The 23,734-nt window shown below is 36.5% G+C and overlaps 1 protein-coding gene across 6 annotated transcripts in view; it reads left to right on the plus strand.

Moving 5' to 3' along the window:
* PDE10A (phosphodiesterase 10A) overlaps positions 1-23,734 on the plus strand; it is a 360,121-nt gene that overhangs the window by 249,514 nt on the left and 86,873 nt on the right. For all 6 annotated transcript variants that reach the window (XM_063390617.1, XM_063390616.1, XM_063390618.1 and 3 more), the window contains one exon: positions 1,228-1,356. In XM_063390617.1, coding sequence (XP_063246687.1) covers positions 1,228-1,356 — 129 coding nt within the window. The remainder of the gene's footprint in view (positions 1-1,227; positions 1,357-23,734) is intronic.

A 23,734-nucleotide genomic window follows, 5' to 3' on the forward strand; every position in this document is an offset into this window, starting at 1 on the left:
GTTGATGCTCTGCAGGTGAGAGCTGTTAGTTTGTCTTCTGATACTGCTTCCTGAAGACTTTCACAGTAAACATTTGTAAGAGATCTTAAATATTACCATCATTGACTAGCATTGAAATTGGACTACACCTCTGTTCATCACATTCTGATACTGTGCAAAGCACAAAATAGGAGAATTGATCTCATTTTGTAGCATGAATACTCTCTGAAAGAGGTCAGCGTTGTTTATTTCTGCTGAATTCTGGCTGCTTTCTGTGGAAAATTTATTATTATATTTAAATATGCAAAGCACAAGAAAGGATGGCATATTTACAGTCATTGCAGTGCTTGTTAGTCTTCTTCCCCTCACATCTCATTAAGGCTTTTGCACTGAGGTGCCTGTCCCCTCTAAGGCAGCCTGGAGCCAAGTCCCTCAGGACAGGCACTTTTTATTGCTTCCCCCTTTGGACAGCCTCAGCACTGCTAGGTTCACCTCCCTGTGGCCAGTCATTTTGTTTGGGGCATTTGCAAAGTGTATAATCAGATTATAATTTTGTGAATTTGAAAATTTAGTTATGAATTTCAGGGATCTGAGATTCTGAATTATTTCTTGTTTTTCGTAAAATGCTTACTGGAGTTTTCTTTTTGTCACAGTGATTGTAAATACCTTTTATCTGCAATTATTTTCATTTTGATAACTAAGTTACTAAACCAATGGAAGCATGCCTGTGAAAACAGTTTATACAGCTAAAGTAACTTAAGTAATTCTAGTATTTGAAAATTGCTTATGATTTTGGTGTTCCATAATGGCATGTGTTGATTTTGCTGCCATTTGCAGTGAGAATACTGAATGTGGTGCTCTGTGAGACATCCCAGTTCACTTCCTTCTATCTCCTTCTAACTAGTTTCTTTATTAATATATCGTCTTGCATAGCTTGGAAATAATTTTATAGTCACAATCATAGTCATGAATTCCTACCTGTCTGTTTCTCCTGGGTAATGTTTATGTGTAACCCTGTAGGGGACTTCTTGTATGCTGTCTTTTGTATAGCTACACTTTGCTTCTACTATTTGCTATATTACAGCTCATTTTTTGACAGACTGTTGCTGTTTCTGCTCTATTTAAATAGTCCTATATTCAATCAGTGTGTTAAACAAAGGGATATTGATTCTTGCTGGTCTCCATTTATTTTTTTCATATGAGAGAGTTCATACCAACAATGTAATCAATTAATGTTCTCTCTTTCAGGCTTAACAGATGAAAAAGTGAAGGCGTATCTTTCTCTTCACCCCCAGGTACTGGATGAGTTTGTGTCAGAAAGTGTAAGTGCAGAAACTGTGGAAAAATGGCTAAAAAGGAAAAATAACAGACAAGAAGGTAAGTGCTTTTTATTGGTGATTAAGATTTAGCTTTGAACCACTCAGTTATTTTCAGATTCAAAAAGGAAACCTGGTTTTGGTATAGGTTGACCATTCTAATTTTTCTGTTCAGGTTCTACCATTGTTTTGTAGGCAAAATAGGCTAACAATTTTTTAACTATTTTGAACCTTTGGGTTTTTTTTATTTTGAAATATAGTAATATTAATATTCGAAGTTTAGTTTACTCATTTTGAATTGCAAATACTATCCATCAACCTTTATGTTTGAGAACATAATTTGGTCTTCTTGGATCTAAAATTGATAAGTTGTGAAGTAAAATTATCTAGTATGCATCAGTAAATTACTGGATATACCATCTCAAAAATTCTTACTTGCAACATGTAATGAGTCAATTTTAGATGAGAATGTTGACATAGATATTATAACCCAGTGCGTTAAATTCTGGAGGTATTTCTATTGGGTTGCTTCAGGTAAAATACCTTCCTAAATAGACCCAGAAAACTTTCTTTTGAGTAAGCCTGGGTTGAAAATTATCTTAAATTTTGTGATGATCTTCTTAAATTTTGTGATGATCTTCTTAAATTTTGTGATGATCTTCTTAAATTTTGTGATGATCTTAAATTTTGTGATGATCTTAAATTTTGTGATGATCTTAAATTTTGTGACGATCTTAAATTTTGTGACGATCTTAAATTTTGTGACGATCTTAAATTTTGTGACGATCTTAAATTTTGTGACGATCTTAAATTTTGTGACGATCTTAAATTTTGTGACGATCTTAAATTGTGTGGGATTGCCTGCAAGCATAAGATTAATGTAATTCTAACAATGATTTGTAATGTACCAGGTAAAATGCAAAGGAGGAAATTACCAAGAAGGTTAGAGAAGAAACACTGTTTTTACTTTGTGGCTGACTTCTAGGATGTTTAGGGTTTTAAATTCTAATGATAATTGTTATTTTAAATAGAGGGGTATTGTTACTTCCTAGAGGACAGTGTTTTCTGCAGAATTATTTAAAAAAAATAGATGGTGAACAAGGGATGGAAAAGTCTATATTGAGCCAGATTTTTGGTGGTAATGACTACATATCATCCCAAGGTGACAATAAATTTTTGTTGGTTGAAAGAGATTACCTAGCAGAAAAATAGAAGTATACAGTAATAGACTGTTCACCACTTCCTTTGTAGTTTGCAAATGACAACACTGAAAATGCTTTTTATAAACAGATGAAGAAAAATACTTTCTGTGTTACCAGAAATTCATACTTCTTACTTTAATGAGCTAGGCTCATTTAAAAATAAAAATTTTGTCTAAGGTGCTTGAAATTGCTGTAAGAAATCATGGTGTGTTTGAAACACAGTTTATAGTCTGGGTCAAGGATCTTTATGCTAAAACCAAATAAACACTTTGGAGAAATTTTTACTTCAAGAACCATATTTTGCTAAGTGGAATTTATTACCAGTAGCTCAAAGTTTCCAATTTTTTGGGGGAAGGCTGTAAATAAAAGATAAATTTTTGTGGAAGTCCTCATGAATCTTTTTGTAGAAACTGCTAAAGCAAAGTGCTGACCATTATCCTAGCAAAGTTTTAATGTGAACAGGTGCCACAGTGGGATTTATCTGGTGTTTTGGTACACTTTAAAAATGCTGTCTTATGGCTAATTTTCTCAAACTTGTATTAAAAGTGTCAAGCAATAGTTATGCTACCATTAGCATTTAGCTTCATATCTGGTATCATCCTGCAGGTCTTTCTGCCTTCCCTGCTACTTCCCTTTTGCTGACAGCGATCTTTAAGGTGGCCGTAGTTGTTACACTGAAGGCAGTCATGCAGATGTGGCTTCTTTAGTGCTGGATTTTAGATAAAAATAAGCAGAACCAGATTTAAAATTATACTTGCCAAGTAAAACAGATTAATTTGAATGCATTTTGTTTATAAAATGAAATGGATATTGATGAGTCTTGTCTGTGATTTTCTTGTAGAAAGATAAAGTCTATAGTCATATAAAATATTTCTGATAACAACATATCCCAATCTTTCAGAAGGCAATATTTTCAGGAAAGAAATTTGCTAGAATATTTACTTAGTTCATGTTATGTATGTACAAATTCTACTGCCTGAGTTATGGTGGGGCAGAGGATGGAACGGATTCTTTTGGTGTCAGCACAGATCTGTGCTGACTTATAGTGACTGTGTAGCCTAAGTCACTTTACATCAGCAGGGGTATAATTTTCCCTCTATCCCTTTTGCTTCAGTCTAGTCTACTTTACGAATGCTCACATCATGTAGTGTGATACAGCCGGAAAAGTAAGCTTTGTTTTTATGAGGAAGTTGCCAGGCAGGCAAAAGGCTGTTTTGAGGTCTCTGGCTCAGTGTCTGTACTCTTACACGTTGGTGACGCAGAACAGTCATTAACCTATATGCAGAAATTGTGTCCTGCCTGATTTACAGACATCCAGCTGTGTGTATTCTTCAGCCAGAAGTCAATGGGCCTGCAGCCAGGGTAGTTTATCTGAATTTCATTAGCATGAACTGAAATGTCTGATTTGGACTTAAATGAACCAAAATTTATCTGTGACTGAGATTCACTGAACTAATTACTGTAGATGGTTTCGGGTTTTTTTTTAAAACCTAAATTATTAAAAAGGGAGGAAATCACTAAATATTTCAGTGTTTCGGGTATAACTATATCCCAAAAGATAATGATTTGAGTCCTCAGTATGTTGGATCTTGTATCTATCATGGTAAATATTACATTGAAATTTGCCTGGGACGAGTTGAAGGTGATGGTCATCTGCCTGGGTTTATAAGACTTTTTTTCTTTGTTTTTTTTTTGTTTTTCTAGTATAATGGAGAAAACCTGCAAAGGTAGCACTGAAAAGGAATGTTGCTTATGTTATTTGGGTATTCACTGCAACTTTTTGAACTCTGACTTTTATCTACCAATAAATTACATGCTCAAAACACACCCAGGCCTTGTGTTGTGGCATGCAGAATTTCCAAACAACTCTATTTGTAATACAAAAACACTTGAGTTTTAAATTTTTCCTATCCAGATCATGGCAGAGTTATCTGCCAGAACGAGATCTTTTATTTTCCAGATGCCTAGATACAATACTCACAGAACTCATGAGACTTCTTCCATTGTCCTCTTTCATTGTATTCAAGCAAAAGTGGCAGGTGATTGTAGCCAGAGCCATAATATTAGGAAAGCTTTAGACTCTGCTGCTGGATAGATCCTCATCTCCCAACAAATTTCTCAGAAAAATATTTACAAATTCCAACCTTTATTATATTATTTGAAGCTTCACTGCCACAACAATAAGAGGCTGAGCACATTGATTATAAGCCAGATGTGCATCTTTTAGACTGTTGATACTGAATTTCATAGATGTCTTTCCTAATCTTTTTAATTACCTCCTATAATAAGAAGAAAGGACAAACTGTACTGGCGCAGAATTTCTACATGGAAAGCTGCCTATATTACTTAAGAAACTCATCACTTTCCATGGCCCTCATGCTCATCACAGTGCATGACCATGTGCTTAATCGCTGCTGAATCTGGAAACATTAACATTTTCATACATTATTTTTTTCCAGCAATATTTGCCAAAATCTTGTAAAGCTATGTTTAGTGGGAACTTAAGGTGCTTTGCCATTGTTAATACAAATGTTAAGTAATTACTAAATACAGGTTTAAAAAATAAAATGGAAAGTAGTACTTTCAATACATGATATGACACTAATTATACTCAGAAGTTATCATCTTTTAAGTGCAGTTGATTTACTGCATTTCCAGGAACCTGATATTTCATAATTGACCTGTTAAAAAAAAAGTAAATAGAAGTTTGTTGCTTACTATAACATTAGTATGACACTGCTGTAATGTTTGAACTGTGCTAGGCTGTATCATTGACACACAAATAATAGAAGTTCTGTACAAAAAGTGATTTCTGGTGCTGCATTTTCAGGTTTTAAGGTCTCAGCTCAGCATGATGGGCTTTAAAGTTGGCTACGGTCCTGTAAGAGACAAAGTAGTGAGTTTTTGAGAGGTGTTGATGTGCAGCTCTATTTAGGGAGCAAGTCTGTACTTAGGTTTTTATTGTTAAGGAATACCAAAGTACATATTTCTACATTAACTCATAGTTATTCCATTATTTACTCCTTTAATTATGTAATTATGTATGGAGGCATGCTATTTGCAGTTGGCCTAAGGTTATTAAATAGGCAAAAGGATGGGTAACATGCATTTCCATAAGCAGGGATAGCGTCTATAAAAAGATGTGTGTAAGCAGGATATCTGTCAGTATATGTACGCTAAAGAGATGTCATCTTGCTGCCAGAATTATAAAGAAAAATTGGAGCCTATTCTTGATTTGTTACTTTTTGAGGACTGTGCCTTTTTGCACCAGCTGAGCAGAGATACCTGTTCTGTAGTTCAGGGCAGTAGCTGTAGAACTGTAGGTGAAGGATACTCAGAATCTGGAGACTGTCACTGCTGTGACGCTGCACAGCTTGTTGCAATTCTGACTTCTCCCCAACCCAGGCAAGAGGAACAGATATGGTAGCATGTTAACAACCTCCTTGATTTATAATTAGGGTGTCTTAATATTTCATTGATGCTGCAGACATGCTGTTTTGTTCTGATGTATCCCTGCTGTGCTTATGTTTGTGACATCCAAGCAGGCAACAAATACTTGCCAAAAAGCAAGCATAATTGTGCGGGTTATTTGGGCAGTGCAGGACTGCACCGTTGACACCATAGTAGTAGCTCTTAATGCTTCTTACTATCAAACCCTACTATTTACATATTTCGATGCCTTTCCTGGATATTTTTTTCTAATTTTTCACAAAATAAGACAGAAATGTTGTATCTTCCTATTCCAACTGAAATAATTGCTTGCTGTGCTCTTGCTCTTCATTCAGCATTTGCTAATGGCCAGTTAGGTACAAAATGTTGGTCTAGGTGGTCTTGTTGGTCTGAACCAAGATAACTTATGATACTGACGAGTGCTACCTTCCTGGGATAATATCCAGACTGAAAAAATTTATCTCTATTGTGGATGGTTTTTATCAGAAAAGTTGCAATAATATCTGGGGGCTTGACAATGTAGAACCTATTTCTCTGTGTATTTGGCACAGTCCTCTCTTCCATGGAGATAAAACTCATTGATAGACATTTGTATGGCATAATTTGCAGGTTGCCATTTTTCATGTGTCTAGAAAGTTTGTTAGTATTAGTATTTCAGAGGCAGTCAGGTGAAGGCACTTGCCAGTTCTGTGGTGGAGCTCTACATAGGAATTTTTTTTTAGTCCAGATACTGAAAATGGAATACATGTGTCAGAGGTACAGAAGAATTTTGGAGCACATATCTGGGGAGACTTCTGTGTTGTGCCATTGCTTTCAAAAATTGTTTTATTGCTGCATCATTTCCTGAAAGACTCAGTATAATTGTCTGAGGTGAAAGGGTTTCTTTCCTGTGTGATGAGTTCAATTGTTTTGTTTGTTTTTTGGGGGTTTTTTGGTGTTTGTTCTTTTTTTTTCCTCTTAATTAATCAGAAGAGAATCAGCTTATAAGTGACATTTAGGGCTCATTTAGGTTGTGGAAATATTGAGAAAGAGTTAATGAAAAGGTTCTCCCTGTTGTGTTGTCAGTCTGGTTTTTTGGACAGAAAAGGTTAATGGAAAAGATATTTAAGTTAGAACAGGATTTTTTAATTTATTGATAGTACAGAAATACTGAGCAGTGGCCTCTTGGTGGATAATGCTGAGGAGATCTTGAGTGATGACCAAGTCTTTTGTTCAGTGTTGTCTTGGTTTGGAAAGACAGGTATCTGTCAGGGAAAACTGGAGTTTTCCTTGGAATGGAGAATGTAAAACCCCCTCCCTCCAAATTATTACAATTTTGCAATTAGGAGCTTTCAGGCAAAAAATATGGGAATAGGAATAACAGTTCTTTACTAGGAATATTAAAAAATGCTGATGTAGTAATACAAAAAAAAAAACCAAAAAACAACCAACCAACCAAACAAAAAAACCCAAGCAAACAAAAAAAGGTCCTAGAAAACCCTGATGGACTCAGGAATAAGACCTGGCACCCTGTCAGCCAGGGTGTTGGAAGCAGTCCAAATAAGTCCTCCTGCAGTGACAGATGTGGTTCTGTTGGAGTAGAGATGATAACAGATGTGGTTCTGTTCGAGTAGAGATGATCCTGTAGTGGTGGTGGTATGGGTCTGGTCTTTGTCTAGGAATCCAGTGGCAGAAAGGATGCTCGGTGTTCCTACATCTCAGTTTTTATCTTGGTAGGAACAGCTGGCTCCTCCCCACCGGGTGGTGCATCTCACAATGGCATGGAGTAATGTGTCATGTCACTGGTGAGCCTCAATGGCCCATTAACAGAAGACAGCCCCCGGAGGGTGGACAGTGGTGGAAGAGATAAGAAACACTGCCCCACCTGGTTTTAACAGCTGGCCCACTGTCAGAAGGCATCTGCCCCTCTCCCCCCTGAGGTTACAAGAATAAAGAAAAAAAAAATCTCCCCAACTGGTTTCAACAGATGAAATAGAATACACATTTTTTTTTGGTTACATAACCCAAGACAAACGTGCATCTCAGTGTTGAAGCAGCTGCTAATTTTATTCTTTGTTATTTGAATGGCTATCACTAGCGAACTCCAAACAACGCTAAAAATGGCTTGGTACATTTTTTTCTTCTAATTTTCTGAACAGTGTGAGAGTTTATTGTCTGATTGTTTTGGGGTTTTTTTGAGTGGGTCAGGTGAAGGAAGCAATTTTTCTGTTTTTCTGGAGTTCTGCATATTTAGAATTGTTTAGATGGTCAGAGATTTGCAGAGGGTAATCCTTTAATGACGATATGTTTGGTCTTAGGAAGTAGACGTCACTGCTTGGTCTGAGTTCCCTCTTGAACTAATTATGTTAATCACATTATATCTAGAGCAATTATTCTCAACATGTACTTATACTAATGTTTGTTGTGTCTTTGTTAAGCTTGAATTAGGAGTGTTTATGTTTTTTCTGTCTACTCAAAAATACTGTTTCTCCTTACTTATAAGCCTGGCTTCATAGAATCATTTTTGCTCAGTACTGCTAGTATATTAGAAAATAAACAGATGTTGATTTTTGTAATTTCTCAATCTTTTGGTAAATTAGGACATGGAGCTTCTTTTACTGTCATGCTGAGAAATAGGTTTTTCACTTTTCTTACTATTTCTCTTCAGTTTATATTTTGAACATTTCCAGATTATCAGTATCTTTCTAAAGAGTGGGGAGTATAAGAGATAGTATTTCAATAATGGGTTAATTAACATTATATGCAATAGAAAAATGTAAGTATAGAAAAAAGGTGACCTTGCCCCCCTCATAAGCCACAGTTGTACTGATTACCGAAGAAGAGGAACAGCCTTGCCCTTAATGGGTTGCAGCTCTGACTAATAAAGGTAAATGTGATAAAAGGGATGGATTAGCAGGTCAGAGAGGGGATCCAGATGAAGAAGATACTGGGAGGACCTTTAGGTAAGACCTGGAGGAAGGAGAGACTGAAGGAATGATCCTGGAGGACTGGTCAAAACAGGAGAGAGAAACACTGCTGTGAGGTCAGTCTGGGTCTGCAGTTGGAGCCTGTTGTTGGAACCTGCAGTCACAGTCTAGCTGGGTAAAAGCTGCAGAGTCTGCAAATTGATGCCTACAGTCAGAGTTTAGCAGGAAATAACCAGCAGTGAAAGGCTGCAAAGGAAACTTAGAGTAGGAGCTGCTGCAGCCAGAGTCACTGAGGAGCTGGAGTCAGGAAAACTGAATTGTAAAGAGGAATAAACCAGGACATGTTTTGTACTGTGATAAACAAGAAGTCAGTGTCTGGGCTTATTTCTACCCTCTAATGAGAGGGCTGCTGCAACACAAAACTATTTCCCTCTTGTGAGAGACAGTTCTTCTGAAAGTTGTCAGGCCCTGCTGTTCTTTGTTTTCAGATTGTTTCTCTCTCATACATGGACCTTTGTTTTTAGAGTAGAAAAAAGTCTCACTAACTGGTGGAGAAGATCCATTCTGCTGATGTAAGTGGAGACTGTACACCCATGAAGCCAACACTTTTTAATAATGATTATTTATGTCAATGGCAGCTAACCTGTTTTACCTGCATTGAAATGGAGTAGGAATGTTCCCATGGTCTGTAAGCTGAGAAAGAAAGAAATAACAAGAGAATAGTCATTAACTTTTATGGGACTTGGAAATCCAAGTATGGAAGTATTAATTTAATTAATGTTGGCTAGACAAGCCCTGTAATCAAAGATTGACCAATAAGGATAAAAAGACAAAACTATAGATGTTAGCATTACTTGTTCTGTCCATTAAATGAGACGTGCATCTTTGAGGAAAGGGAAGTCACACAGTGTGATCGTCTGTTACACCACATGTGCATAAAGAAAGGATATTTATTCATGAATGTTCTGTATGCCAGTAGTGAAAACTCAGTTCAGCAAAGTTCTCAATGCCTTATCCATCTATAATATATGTATAAAAATTCTGCCATCTCTTTTGTATCACAAGAAGTACAGGAAGCCCTGAGGATGAATGAAAATTCATCTTTTACCATGGAGATGTCTAGTTGGATATAAATGTTAATGCCATCCTCTAAATGGATGATTTTCTATTTCTGTGGGCAGAAGCAATTAATGATATTTTTCTTAACCTCATACTGGGTGTTGGTGAAGATTTCAGAAGGAATTTGACTTCTGAAACTTCTTTGTTGTCTTAAGGCTTTGAAAGCAGATTGTGTACACAGAACAGTGAATCACAGACATAGTACAGGCTTAATGAAGGCCAAAAATGTTTACAGAATCAAAAGTGATTCTGTAGTGAGCTAGCTAATCATGATGGTGATTCAGTTACTTTATCCTTTAAAATATCTATGATTAGATGGAATTTTAGGCTAGTTGTCTTGTGTTTGTTTATCAGATGAAATTTAGTGTAGCTAATTTAAATTGTGTGCTTTTCATGGTGAGTCATATATACTCCCTTTATTTGTTCTAGTGGTCATTGGTAGATCAAGTTCTTTGTCCAAAAATTACTTCTTCAATACTCTTCATTGTGGCAATGAAATAAATCATGTGAAATACCTTTCAACTGGACTATAATAAACTGCCTTTTTTTTTTTTTTTTGCATGTTTTATGATTGGAAGTTAAATTATATTCCCACATCATTCAGCAAGAGGAAGGCCTAAACATGATTTAATTTCTATTGATTTACTTCTATACATTCCCTAATTGTTCCTGCAGGAGATTATACCTGTTTAAATATGCTGTAGGAAGAACACATGTATTTCACATAAATGAACACTGTTGCCTCTGCCTCTGACATAGAGTTTTGTTCCTGCCACAAATATTATTCAAAGACTTTGAAGGTGTTATTAAGCATGTAGATACAAATTACTTGGTTCAAAACGTGTATTCACATTTTAGACAATAAAAAATCCAACAACAAACAAACCTACAAAACTTTGAGGTGAATCCTTTTAAATGACCTTCAAAGATACAAATATTGGACAGAAATTCCAGGTATTGGAGAAAAAGTCGTCCTGAAGGTTATTGAATTGTAAGAGCTTGGAAGTAAACTATGGAATTCCTAGATGATTTCCATTACAGAGGACTTCAGTATTCTGAGAGGAATTTTTATTTTCATAAGATCTCTGAAAAAATGGATACATACTAGGAAAGTAAAACTTCAGTTGTACTGAAAATTAAACCCAGATACATAGAAACTGTAAAGAATCTCAAAAAGTGTCAGATAAAAATAAGGTTTTGTTGATCTTTATCTCTGAGGTGTAGTTGCGTGGCATGTCACATCTATGATGCTGAACTGCTTTTTCTTCACAACCAAATATGATGTTGTGTCCATCTGGAGTACTCCTGGGCAGGTGTTAGTCCTCTCATCTGATACCAAATGGGGAAAGTGCAAACTGGCAAGATCGAAACCATGCTGTGGGTGCAAGGTTAATCAGGTACTGGTGATATTCAAGCCCAGTCTACAGCCCTACTTCCTCCATTAATTTAGGCCTAGCCTGAATTAACTACTGCAGCTCAAGGAGGGATGCTAGGAATACAGCGGAAAAATCAGCCATTAGAGCTTGGGAACAGATAGAGAGCTTAGCGAAATGCAACCAAACAGGAAGCATCATTAAGGCACTGTGGAAATTTGAGGTTAATTTAAAGTTCAGATGCTCTGTGCCGGTAATACCACCTCCTCAAGATACACAGAAGAGCAAAGTTAACCAGATGAGTAGATGTCTCTAATCTGTATTTCCAGAAGTCAAAAAAAAAAGCAGGAAAGGAAGGGTTTTTTTTTGACGTAACATAATTGTTGCAACAATCTGTGTGACAAGCGAACATTTCCATCAGCACAGCAGAGGGGGACAATGAACTATTTGACTAGGAGCATGTGAGGCTTGGAGGAACCACTTCTGTTGCTATGAGTTTTTCCCGGTTTTGCTGAGCGTTCATATTAAAGGAGAAATGTGCAGTTTCTCACGCTGGTGAATTGTAAACACAGGACCATGTTTTGTAAATATTGGCAATGTTATGAATACTTTCTCCAAGAGAAGGGGAGGTTGAATGACAGCCTCCTGGACCAATGTGACAAGAGAGGTGGCGATACCCTTCTCCAATCCATGGTCACCTTGCCACAGATATATAATGAAAAAATAAACTAAGGGCAGGTCTTCTGCCCTGCTGCTGTTGATGCACCCAGATCTGTGTCCCCAGTCTGTGTTCCTGGTTGGGCCTCCACGGTGATACACTTCACCTGACTTTATCAATGGCAAATAAAGCTGGATAACAGTACACTGAGTTGTGTTTAATGATTTTAATTCTTTAGACAATTTGAGCAAAATGTCTGTCAATTATGGAAGAGGAGGAGATTGTGTGTGGTAATTTTGTCTAGGTCTGAGGGGAATGGATTTTTTTTTTTCTCCTATGGAACACTTAAAGCTCAGTTGTAAAGAGGTCTGGCAGGAAATTATTATGGGTTATAAAACCAGTGTTGGTGTTGAGGCAATGACAAGTATAAATTTTACTTGAAGGATTTGTCTTGCTTAAGAATAAGGACAGAAAGGCTAAGAAAGAATTAATTGCCTAATTAGGTTAAAGAATAATTTCTTCTCAAAAGAATTATTGTTTCTGTGTTTTTTCTAAATTCTGAAGACACTTACATCTACTTAACTAATTATATGGCATTTGAGGATGCTCAGTTACTATCCATAGATCTTGTATTCTTCTGTAGGAGGTATGTTGTTATTGTGGAGGGGAGTTAGCAAGGTCTGAATTTCTTGGACTGGTTAGAGCATCTAGTTCAATTCAGCCAGAAAAAGACCCCCAATTCTTATAGTGTTACTAACTCGTCACAAAGTCTTTCTTCCTTATTATCTGTACGCTGTGATGACTTTTGAGATGCTGCTACCAAACAGAGAGGGATTTTTTATTCTGCAAAAGACCTGAACTAGCAGAAGTTTTATAATTATGACTCTGATGATGAAGATAGTTGACAGATTTACCTTTTCCATAACAGAAGACTGAAGGGCACCCTGCAAAACAAATTGACTACAGATTTGAAACAACAGGATGTCCTTTTTCACACAACCCATGCCTAAATTATGAACCTATTAGCATAATATATTTGAGATGTTAAAAATGTAAATGGGTTCAAAAAGTGATTAGACACATTCCAAAGAAGAAATACTTCATCAAGAGCTGTTACATACTATGATCCTGATGCAGCCTCCAGCTGAGAAAATTCATAAGCATCTGATTGCTCTGAGGACATACTGGAGTAAGTATACTCTGTACATCTGTAGTCTGTTTTGTCTCCTTTTCATACAGAGTAAATTCTTCATACTCTTTCCTTATTTCCTTTCTAAATGAGCTGTTACTAGCCATTGTCATAGGCTACAAACTCGAGTAGATGGACTTTTAGTCTAGCAGAATAGGGTCATTATTCTCTGTCGTTATGCTTCTCTTGCATTTCTGGGATTTATGTACCACCCGTTGTTAGAATTGTGAGTCAGATTGTCCTAATAACTCATTTGAATATGCAGGAAAAGAAACTGGATTTTTATACTATAATGCATTGTTTATGGATGTTCTTAGATAAGCTGCAATAGGTCTCTTCAGTTATAACAATAAGGCATCTTTGAAACTCTTTAGAGACAGCACCTTATTCAGGCTTATGTTAGCTGCAGTACTGAGCTAAATTATTTTATTCTTTCTTTCAACCTGCAGTATGCAGTGATACCCATAAGTGATGATCTTTGGCAACAGAAAAAAATGTTTCTCTAGTTGAAATTGCTGAGTAACAGGGATTAAGAGACTTCCTCACATTTCTTTTTTAATGCAAAGGCAGAATGTTTTGTGTGTTTTATTGTTTGTTCAGGTAGCAGAAGGGAGTTCTTTTATAGGCTACTTGGTCCTCATCCTGAAGTGCTGGTTTCATTTCATTTGTCATTAAGTATGGGGAGTGAAAGAAAAAAAAAAAGGATGATGGTGTTGATGAGCAAGAAAGATTAGGAAATTAATAAGATACGATTCAATAATACGTGTGGGAGGAGGAATGTCTGTGAGTTTTTGAAGGATTTATAGTAATTGGATGTAACTGACATCAGGTTTTGGTGACGGGGGGGGGTGGGGAAGTGACAACAGACCTTTTACATTTATATTAATTCAGTCCAATAAGGCTCATTGTGAACAGTTGGAAATATCTTCATGAAGTGCATCAGGTACTTGTGTAGCAAGAAAGAGATGTTTATGCTGGGAGACTTGCTGGGCAGTGATTTTGGATTTACAGCGAACACTTGGGGAGACTTGTCAAAATAACTTTTCCAGCTAGTAACTACACAGTGACCCTTCTTTTTAAACCAGAGTTGTCATGACCCACACAGTGAATGGCCTTTGGGGAGAGGAGGTTATTTCAAATGAAGTTTTAAATTACCAGAATGTGCTCTTTTTGCGTTGTATTACCTAGGACGTCGTGTCATTGTGACACCTGCTGGTTTGTCATCATATATTTCACGGTCAATCATGAATGTGCTGTAAGAATAATCTCAGTTCTCCCAATTGTCTGTTACTTTTCTTAAACAAAATTTTCATTTTACAGATAATTGTTTTTACAAATGTGTACTGTTACCAGGTTGTGTTTTCCAATTGTTCAACTGTTTTTCTCCAAAACAACTTTTGGAGAAAATAACTGTCATTTTCCATCTACCAATATGATTGTGTTAGGAAAAAAAAAATGTTACTTCTGAGGAGTAAACAATGGCCATAAATCTGATACATTTAAGTGTTTGAGGTACCTATTGTAGCAGTCAACTGTATACACCAAGTACAGTGAATATATAGATCTATGTCCAAGGACAAGGAAAATGGCAGTATATAATGCAGGAAATGGGTATTTACAAGTATTTTCTCATGTTCTGAGGGGTTTTTTTTTTTCCTTCATCAAAAGTCTTTGTTGTACTGATTAATAACATTTATCGAATTTTGAATCAATGCAGTTTGAGCAGGTATAGAAACAATTATGGCTCTTCAAAATTCACAATAGGTGTCACAGAACAATATTGTAGAGCCACAAAAGCATAGGAAATCTTTTGGTGACCCTTTTCAGATCTAAGCACTGATGAATGAACTACTGGCCCATGTTGATAGTTTTGTACTTCACAAATAGGTCTTTATGACTGGAGATGGTATAGGCTCAAATTCTGGAACAAATACTACAACTATATATTTCTACACGGTCAGATTTATTTAAGCATTGCCAAGATTGGTCCTTTTACATAGGGACATAAAAAAGATTCTTTTAAACACACTTTAAAGAAACTCACCAAAACTAAGCTGTTTTTCTGAGTGATATAGGTGATTTAAATGATTTCTTTGCAGTGTGACAATGGTAATGCAGATGGTGTTCACGAATGTGGATGACTTGCTATGATTTGGAATTAATTGTTTTTTAGTTTATGGTAGCTGTCCATCAGCTAAATGGAGATGCTTCTGGAGCACCTCTAGAAAAATAGAAGTACTGACAGAATCTAGCAATACTTTTGCGAGCAGCTTAAAAAAATTAATCGGATGAGTTTCTGATTGTTAGCAGTGCCAAAATAATTCTTTTAATAGAAACAATGGAAGGAGAAAAGCTATATACACAGAACCCTCAGAAATAAATGGCATGTTGGAAGCTCTTGTGTTTCCTCAAGGAAACAGATTAGGAATCTAGTGAAAGGATTGCACTTCTGTAGTCCTGTTATCTCAGTTTGACCTTTGCTTTGAAAGTGCCTCAGATTAGTTGCAAGAGATTCTATGTAATTAAATGTATTTCATTTGACGCATTTAATCTTTGCAAATTTTCCTTTAAGTGGCTGCACAAAGTATGTGTTGAGTTTCAGATACTGGTATCTATATACACGGGAGAAAAGGCCCACAAAGGTCCAGTTCATTTTGTTAATTCTAATAGAAAAGCCTGGGTTAATGCAAAAGCAGAATGTATTTTTTTCATAGGAAAGATAGCTGGAATTCCTAATGACCAGTTGAAATGCAGCAGGAAAACACACGCTGAACAGTGGTGCCTTTCTTTGAGTTGATGATACAAAGTTCTTGTTTTACTCCTAAAACACACCTAAAGATGAAGTCTCAGTGACTGTGTAAAAAGTTACTGTATGCAAAGAATAGGCTAAAAAAACTTGTCCAGTATCCAAGTATTTGTTTCTGCCTTTCATACTGAACTCATATCTGAAGAACCCTCTGAAAATGCTTATAAGTCCTCATCTTATTGAGTCCTTGCACAAATTCCGAATCACAAAATTCTTTCATTACTAGTTTCAGCATTTACTAGAAAATTACTGCTCTGAAGATTAGTGTTTCAAAGATACTGTGGCATAATACATGAAAAAAAGAGCTGCTCTGTTAGTAGAGAAGCTTAGAAAACAGCTTACCTGCTTATCCCACTCACGCTTTTTGTAAACATCCTTGGCTATGTTCCCAGTAAAGATAGGAATATGAAGTGGCTTTACCAAGTGGTTTCTTTCTTTCCCTTACGTACTGAAAGGAGAGCTATTTGTGGAGAAGCATAGGACAGATGAGAAAAGGACAAAAGCAGGAGTTAGATGCATGTAGGCTATGAGAAGGAGGATTGGATTGTATAATCTATTGCTGATGGCAGGCTGAGACACTGACCCCTTTCAACTACTCAGCACCCCACAGATGTGAACAAATATGTAGTATTTTTTCTATTTCCTTTTCTTGCTGGTTTTCATTCCCATGAAGTAGGGTGCTACAGAGCCTGGGTTTCTTTGGGCTTGAAGAAAACCTAATACCCAGTATAGAAAAAGTTGCAAATTAAGTAGTAAGTCCTGTTTCTATTGATATTAGCTGTCAACTTAAACCAGCATACTAGAGTGGGTTTCTAAAGGAATGCATGGAGTTATATACTTGTTTCATGTTTGTGGCAAATCCTTTTATGCATCAAATTAAAGGACATTTGCTAGATTATGTACGGACAAAGGAATAAGTTTAGTGACTGATAATGTTTCAAAAGAGAACTTTTAAAGTACTTACAAGGATTTTTACTTGTTTTCATAATTACAAAATGATGTTGAGTAGGAGAACACAGGATTCCATCATTAAAAAAATCTTTCTTTCTAATTTATTTTGCTATGTTTTCTGTGGATCAAATTATATACAATATGGTTATGACTAGCATTGATCAACTGATAGACTAAATTAAAAGACTATTTTCCCTAATTTTTGTACTCTAAGCTACCTCCCAATATGTTGCCAAAGCAAATGTATCTGGGGACAGAACCCAGTCTGCACCACACGGCTGACTGCCAAGCCTTTCCATTGCAAAGCCAGCCATTATTTTCTACTCTCTAATGCACAGTAGGGTGCACGCACCCATTTACAGTGTTGAGACACAGCTTTTTATTTTAAGGTAATCTTTTGTATTGGATATTCATAGGAATAATTTTTCTCTAGCCATGTAGGTTGTATTTCTCCCAAGAAAAAACTGAAACATAATAGAAGCTTTTTTTTTTCCTTAAGTGATTTTGAAAAAATTGTAGTCTCTAGCAATGGGTTTTTCTTGGAACCAAACACATTTTTACCCTGTCATTGATATTGTAGGCACACCTTATCCGATTTCATTGCCGTACTGCAGTCGGCACGCAAACAAAAGTAAGTTAGGGAGTTGCTTTGGATTCTTCCAATATATCTGGATTGTAATGGAAAAAGAAAGTATTAAAGACAATAATACAGTGTAAATTAGTTACTGGAATCACAGGCATCTTTTAGAACAAGGTTAGGGAATCTGTCATTGTGCTGTCAAAGCAAGTTTCTCTCTCTGCTTGTTTTCAAGTTGAGATTTGGCTAAATAATTCAAAACTAGGAGGCCACAGATAATTTTCAATCTTAATGCCCTTCCTCTGTTCCTAAAATATTTTTATCTAAATAATCAATCCTAAATCATTTAGATGCAGGATGGACCAAAAGAAAGAGTATACTCAGAAGTATGACTTAGCAGTGTTTGTCTTGATTGTTAAGAGGTATTTCAAGATTAAATGAAATGAAATACTGGGAAATATTTCAAGATTTGAAATAGTGTGAATTCTTACATAAATCTTTCTCTTTGTGCTCTATAGGTACCTAACACATATTAAAGCTTCTTACTCATTCCAGTCCTGTGCTAAAGGACACTAATTAATAGAAATGAATGTTGATGTGATCATCATGTTCTTGAAATGGAAGGACCCATTAAATCTAGACATCTCAGCAACTGCTACATTTTAGTAAAGAGGATGTGTCTATGTCTCCAGCCTGAAGGAAGCCATAGTTGCATTTTGTTTTATTAAATATTAAGCTATTACATATGAATGAACTTGTCATGTTAAAAAAGTAAGTAGCAATCATCTTAGCAATGAGAACTTTCAATGCCTCCTTGAAAGTCTTCAGAATTTCAGGCTCCTTTAGTCGGCACCAACTAGCCTTGAATAGCCCAGTCATTAGGAAACTGAGAAGCCAATGAATCCTGTCTGCTCAAGTGGTGTTTGCTCGGGCCAGAAGCTTCTTGTTCCCAGGAAATAACTCTGTGGTTGATTTAAGTCTGCACTGCCTGCCCTCAGCTTCCATCCCTGGGTGTGTATATCCAGCCTCTCCCATGCACTGGTCATTTTGCATGTAATTGTAGATTATATCTACGGCTCACTGCCACAGCTGTAAACTGCCCCAAGGCAGTGGGGAGAGCAGAGAAGAGGCAGTCCAGGCTCAAATTTGTTTCTGCCGGTGTAGACCTGCACCTTTCCAGTCCTTTCTAGATAGTTTCATCTCTTCAGGAAGAGACAGTTTCAAATATTCTAATCTGTCATGGCATCAGTTGGATCTGATTAAGTAATAGACAAACATTGACAAAATGCTGGATATAGTTAAGGTAATAGAATCATAGAATGGTTTGGGTTGGAAGGAACCTTAAAGAGCATCTAGTTCCAAGCCCCCTGCTGTGGGCAGGGATACCTTTCACTAGATCAGGTTACTCAGAACTCCATCCAGCCTGGCCTCAAATACTTCCAGAGATGGCACACTCTCAGTTTATCTGAGTAGCTAGTTCCTGTGCCACCTCACCCTCTCAGTAAAGAATTTCTTTATAGTGTCAAATCTAAACCAATTCCCATTTCAAATCCATTCCCCCTTGTCCTGTCACCACGTGCCCTTGTCAACAGTCTCTCTCCATCTTTCTTGTAGGCTCCCTTCAGGTACTTGAAGGCTGTGATTATGTAATCTCAAAGTCTTTTTTCCAGGCTGAAAAAAAAAAAAAAAGCCAATTCTCTTAACCTTTCCTTATACCAAAAGTGCTCCGTTCCCCGACTCAACTAGGTGGTCCTCCTCTGGACTGACTCCAAATGATCGATGCTCTCCTGTGGTAATGGATCACTCAAAAGAGAAAATGCCATGCAATTCTTTAAACTCTGGAGAAAGATTCATGCTTTGAAATTGTACATGTCCCTTGTTGAGTCATTTTCCATGTAGGTATCAAAGCAAGGACTTTCCAAGAATGACATTGTAGACTGAATAAAATACGCAGAGAGAGGACAGGGTGCTTAAAGGAGTTAAACATTAACGCAGATTGTACTAATAAAAGTTGCAGAGAGAAGTGGTGTGCATTTGAATAAATCTGCACATATGGGAACTGGTATATATTAATTTGGAGTGAAAGCTGAATTTTCAGTTTGTTAGCTATCTCTTTTTATAGTAAATCCATTTTGGCACATTTTGAAGGTGACAGGAATTTGCATCTTATTCAAGTTAATTAGAATCCTAACAGACACCAGTTTACCAAGTTGAGACATTGCTATGGCTGGAAGACAGACAATAGAAAGTAAGGCAATCAATTACAAATCAGTGATTCCAAAGTGAATTCGGTGTAGGCTAATATTTCAAAATGATGAAGAGAAGAGCAGATAAAGCAAATCAGGTATCAAATAAGCCAGTGTGGCACATCATTTCAAAGCACTGACCTATGTGGTAGATGCATTTGGCAGGTCTTTTGTTTATTTCCTAAGAACATCACCTCAGAGAATAAGACTTGCATTTCTGTGTGTATTATTTCTGGAGCAGTTTCATTTCTACTTATTGAATATCAGAGTATAAATTTTATATATAAATTGTAAGAAAAGCAAATGTAACAGGCTTTTCCCCTTTCATCTGTCTTAGAGACTGTCAAAGTTGAAGTCCTTTTTATAGAATTGAGGCTCAGAATGCATGGAGAAATTTGGAAGTGACCCTGGAAAATAAATTACTATTTTATAGAGCTTTTTCTGCATTTCTTTTGTGCTTTTGTTTCATTTGGCATATTTGTTTTTGTATACTAACTCATAAATGTGATTTTATAACCCTTATTTGTACTTTTATGCTATTTTGAATCCAGCAGCTTTATTTGCAATATTGCTGTCTTTTTTTTGTATAGTTAGTGTTGTCTAATGAACTTATAAATACTTCATTCTACTAGAATTTTAATAATGCCATCTGTTCACTTGATGGAAAATGGCAAGGCACACTGAAGCAACTACCTTTTTTTTTCCTGACAGCTGTATTTTTAAAGCTTATGATTTAAGTTTCCAGCATTCTTTTTTCATTAACAGTAGCAGTGAACAATACTGGCAACAAAAGGAATTTTTTTGTGCAAATCTTACCTTGTGACTTACATGTAGGATTTTCTTTAGATGCAGTTTGATTTTTTTTTTTTTAATCTGTACTAAACAATACTTTTTTATTTTTACTGGATCTTGTTTTCTACCATGGCAGAAAGTAAAATAATCCTAGAGAGGTCAGTAAAGTACATCACCGTTAGTACATCAGTAGTAGCATCTGATGTCTTTGTCCAAGCTACTTGCTCATACTGACATCTTTGTCCCTCTCTCCCTGCATGTCTTCCTTTTGAAACTGTTTTGAAAGTCTTTTCTTTGGCTTGTCTTTATTCTTTCAGTCTTGCTTGATTTAATTATGTTACTGTTTGTCTTTTGAACCACCACCTTATTACATAGTTTATTAGGCTGTTCTCTTTGGTGTTTTGTTTGGTGACTTAATCTCCCTCCTGCAATTCGTTGTCAAAACAAGTGGCCTGATGTCTACAAATGGTCAGGTCCCCTAGTAGCTCCTGAGGGAATTAGTCCTGCATGTGAAAACTGTGTGGCCTTGTATGTATGCGTGAGTAGATGGCAGACCCAAATGGGTTAATTAACACACCTCTGGTGTTTCTGAGCTAGGTAGATGTAGTGTATAAAGAAGTGTCTAAGAAGCAGTTGTGTCACGGGGTTGTTTTTCCAAATTCCTCGTCCAAGTAGTTGTGTGACGCTTGCTTACGTAGGAAACTCGTGTTGGTGTTGACAGAACTCTGTGGCAGGCCTGATGAAGGAAGCTGGGAAGAATGATGCTGTAACTGACAAATTATGAGATTCCTCAATCATGACTGTTTCAAAACTATTTTGAAGGCATGGTGAGAGGAGACTTATATTATGAATTACCCTTTTCATACTTGCAGGAGTGGATTTCTCGCTTGGTTGCTGGCTCTCAGTGTGTGATCATTAGTAATGTTCTTAGACTGGCAATTTGGGAGATAGACACAGCTCCTTATCCCAGCAGGGGGCAACTTCAGCCGTGCTGAAGAGGTGCAGTTGGCTCTGGTTCTCTTTATTCCACCGACAGAAGTGGCACTTCCAGTTTCTCTTACTACTGTGTTAGATATAGTTTATTAGCTTTCCAGCTGATTTCCTTATGTACTTCCTGATTTCTTATGAAGTATTTTAATTAATTTACCATCTGCATTGGATTTTATTAGTTAAATAAAAAATACACATGAAGCTAATTTTGTCTAGCATGAACACATCCAGTTCTTCATTTACTCTAAGCTTGTAGATCTGAATTTCCAGTTTGGAAATTTCCAGCCTTTGGACATTTCTTTTCTCTCTTGGTTTTTTTTTTTCCCCTCTCTTTTTTTTTTCTTGACATCTCTCAGGTGACCGGTGAGTAGAGAATTCTTTCTGAAATTTCCAGTGTAATCTCTTCTCTGTGTGAGTGTGTGTCTGAGGCACATTTGTCTTGCAACCCCTGAGGATGGAATGATTTCTGTCGCCAAGTCTTTCTCATGTTGCTAATTGCAGAGATACTGTGATTTACCTCCATTTCTTATGGTTCAGTGATTCAAGGAGCTAGATTCTTACGATGGGACTGTCATCAGTGCCGGATAGTGCAGCCAGCCCAGTTTGAAGCCTACAAAGTTTCTGTACTGAAGTTGGTATGCTGTAGATTTGTTGGCATAGTGGAGCATGAGGAAGTGCTGGTGGGTATACTCAGAAATCGTCAGTCCACTGAGGACTGGATTCTACCTGTCAATTTTTGTGGAACCTCTTGGAGAACCAGTGTGGGTGAAAGGATCATCTGGATGCTGATGTGCCAAGGCATTTAATGACCTAATCTCCTGATGCATGTGAACTGCTGGGTGCTGTGACTTTGTGATGTGTTCTGGTGCTGAAGTGTCTGATGTTGGCTGTCACAGCATGTCCTCGAGGTTACACAAGACCAGTCAGAACTATATAAACAGAGCTTCATTGGCAACATTCTTGTTTTCAGCCACAGACAACTGGTATTTGTCAGATTTTTATCTTGTCTTTTAGTAAGCTCACTGTTCAATAACCTTCCTCAATTATTTCACATAACATTAATATCATCTTAGAGGTTCACAAGGGACTGAGTCTCTACAACTTAATGAATGACCATTCTCACACGAGCAGTGGTAAATCAACACATCTACTCATCATTGGGGTATTTAACTTCCTGTCATTTCAAGAAATTGGGTGCCAGACTGCTTTGGAGATTTTTTTTTTTTAATAATAGTGCACATATCCCTGCCTGAAAACTTTTCTAAATCTGGCCTAGCATATTTAATACTGCACCTGCTATTAGAGAGAGTTAAAATTTTACATTTGTTCAAATGTCAGTAGAAGAATACTGAACTCCACAAAGTCTTGGATTTTGTTGTTGTTGTAGAGCAACCAAAAAGATAATTTCTAATTTTTTTTCTTGTATCATTCCTGTGAATTATAATTATCTGTCATTATAAAGTCTTTTTAGAATAAAACTGACTAGTTGAGAAATTCATAAGGTGCTGTCATTATCTTTCATGGAGAACTGTCTATAATTTTTTAGTTATATATTCTGTTTCTTTCCACTCACTGAAGTTATAATTTTATATTTTTAAAGAATCTTCTCACTGCAAGCAAAATGTTTTACTCACAGTGGTGGTACTGATAAGTAGTAAATAGTTCAATCTTCTCTTGGTTTCAATCTGTTCATCATGTTAGTGTAACATGTCATTTGCCAAAGACTCCAAAGTCATGAATTATCTGCACATCATTATTCTGTAATATTCAACTCAGTCACTGAGAGCTTGATTATGATTACTAACAAATCAACTGAAATATCCTAAAAGCAAAAAGGCTTAATTTGTAAATTTTAGTCTGTCTTTTTCATCTTCAGGTTTTTTGCCTGATTAAATTAAACATTTTTTCAGTTTCTTGGTCTTCAATCTCCAGTGTAAAGTAAATAAAATACATCTCTAATACAAATGTACCTATGTTGTAGTTAGGGAATGGTTTCTTCAGGGGGATTGAAATGATTCCCCTGACACAAATGTGTTTCACACTGGATCACTGCACCCTCTCACGTGGTAACCTATCATCTCAAGCTCTAATGATCCCTTACTCTTGTTGACGTTAGCAAACTTTTCCTCTGGGGCGTTTTCTCTTGTTTCTTTTGTCAGCTGTTCTAAAGAGAGGAAAAC

This window comes from Prinia subflava, chromosome 2 (genome assembly GCF_021018805.1).
Source record: "Prinia subflava isolate CZ2003 ecotype Zambia chromosome 2, Cam_Psub_1.2, whole genome shotgun sequence".
NCBI lineage: Eukaryota > Metazoa > Chordata > Aves > Passeriformes > Cisticolidae > Prinia > Prinia subflava.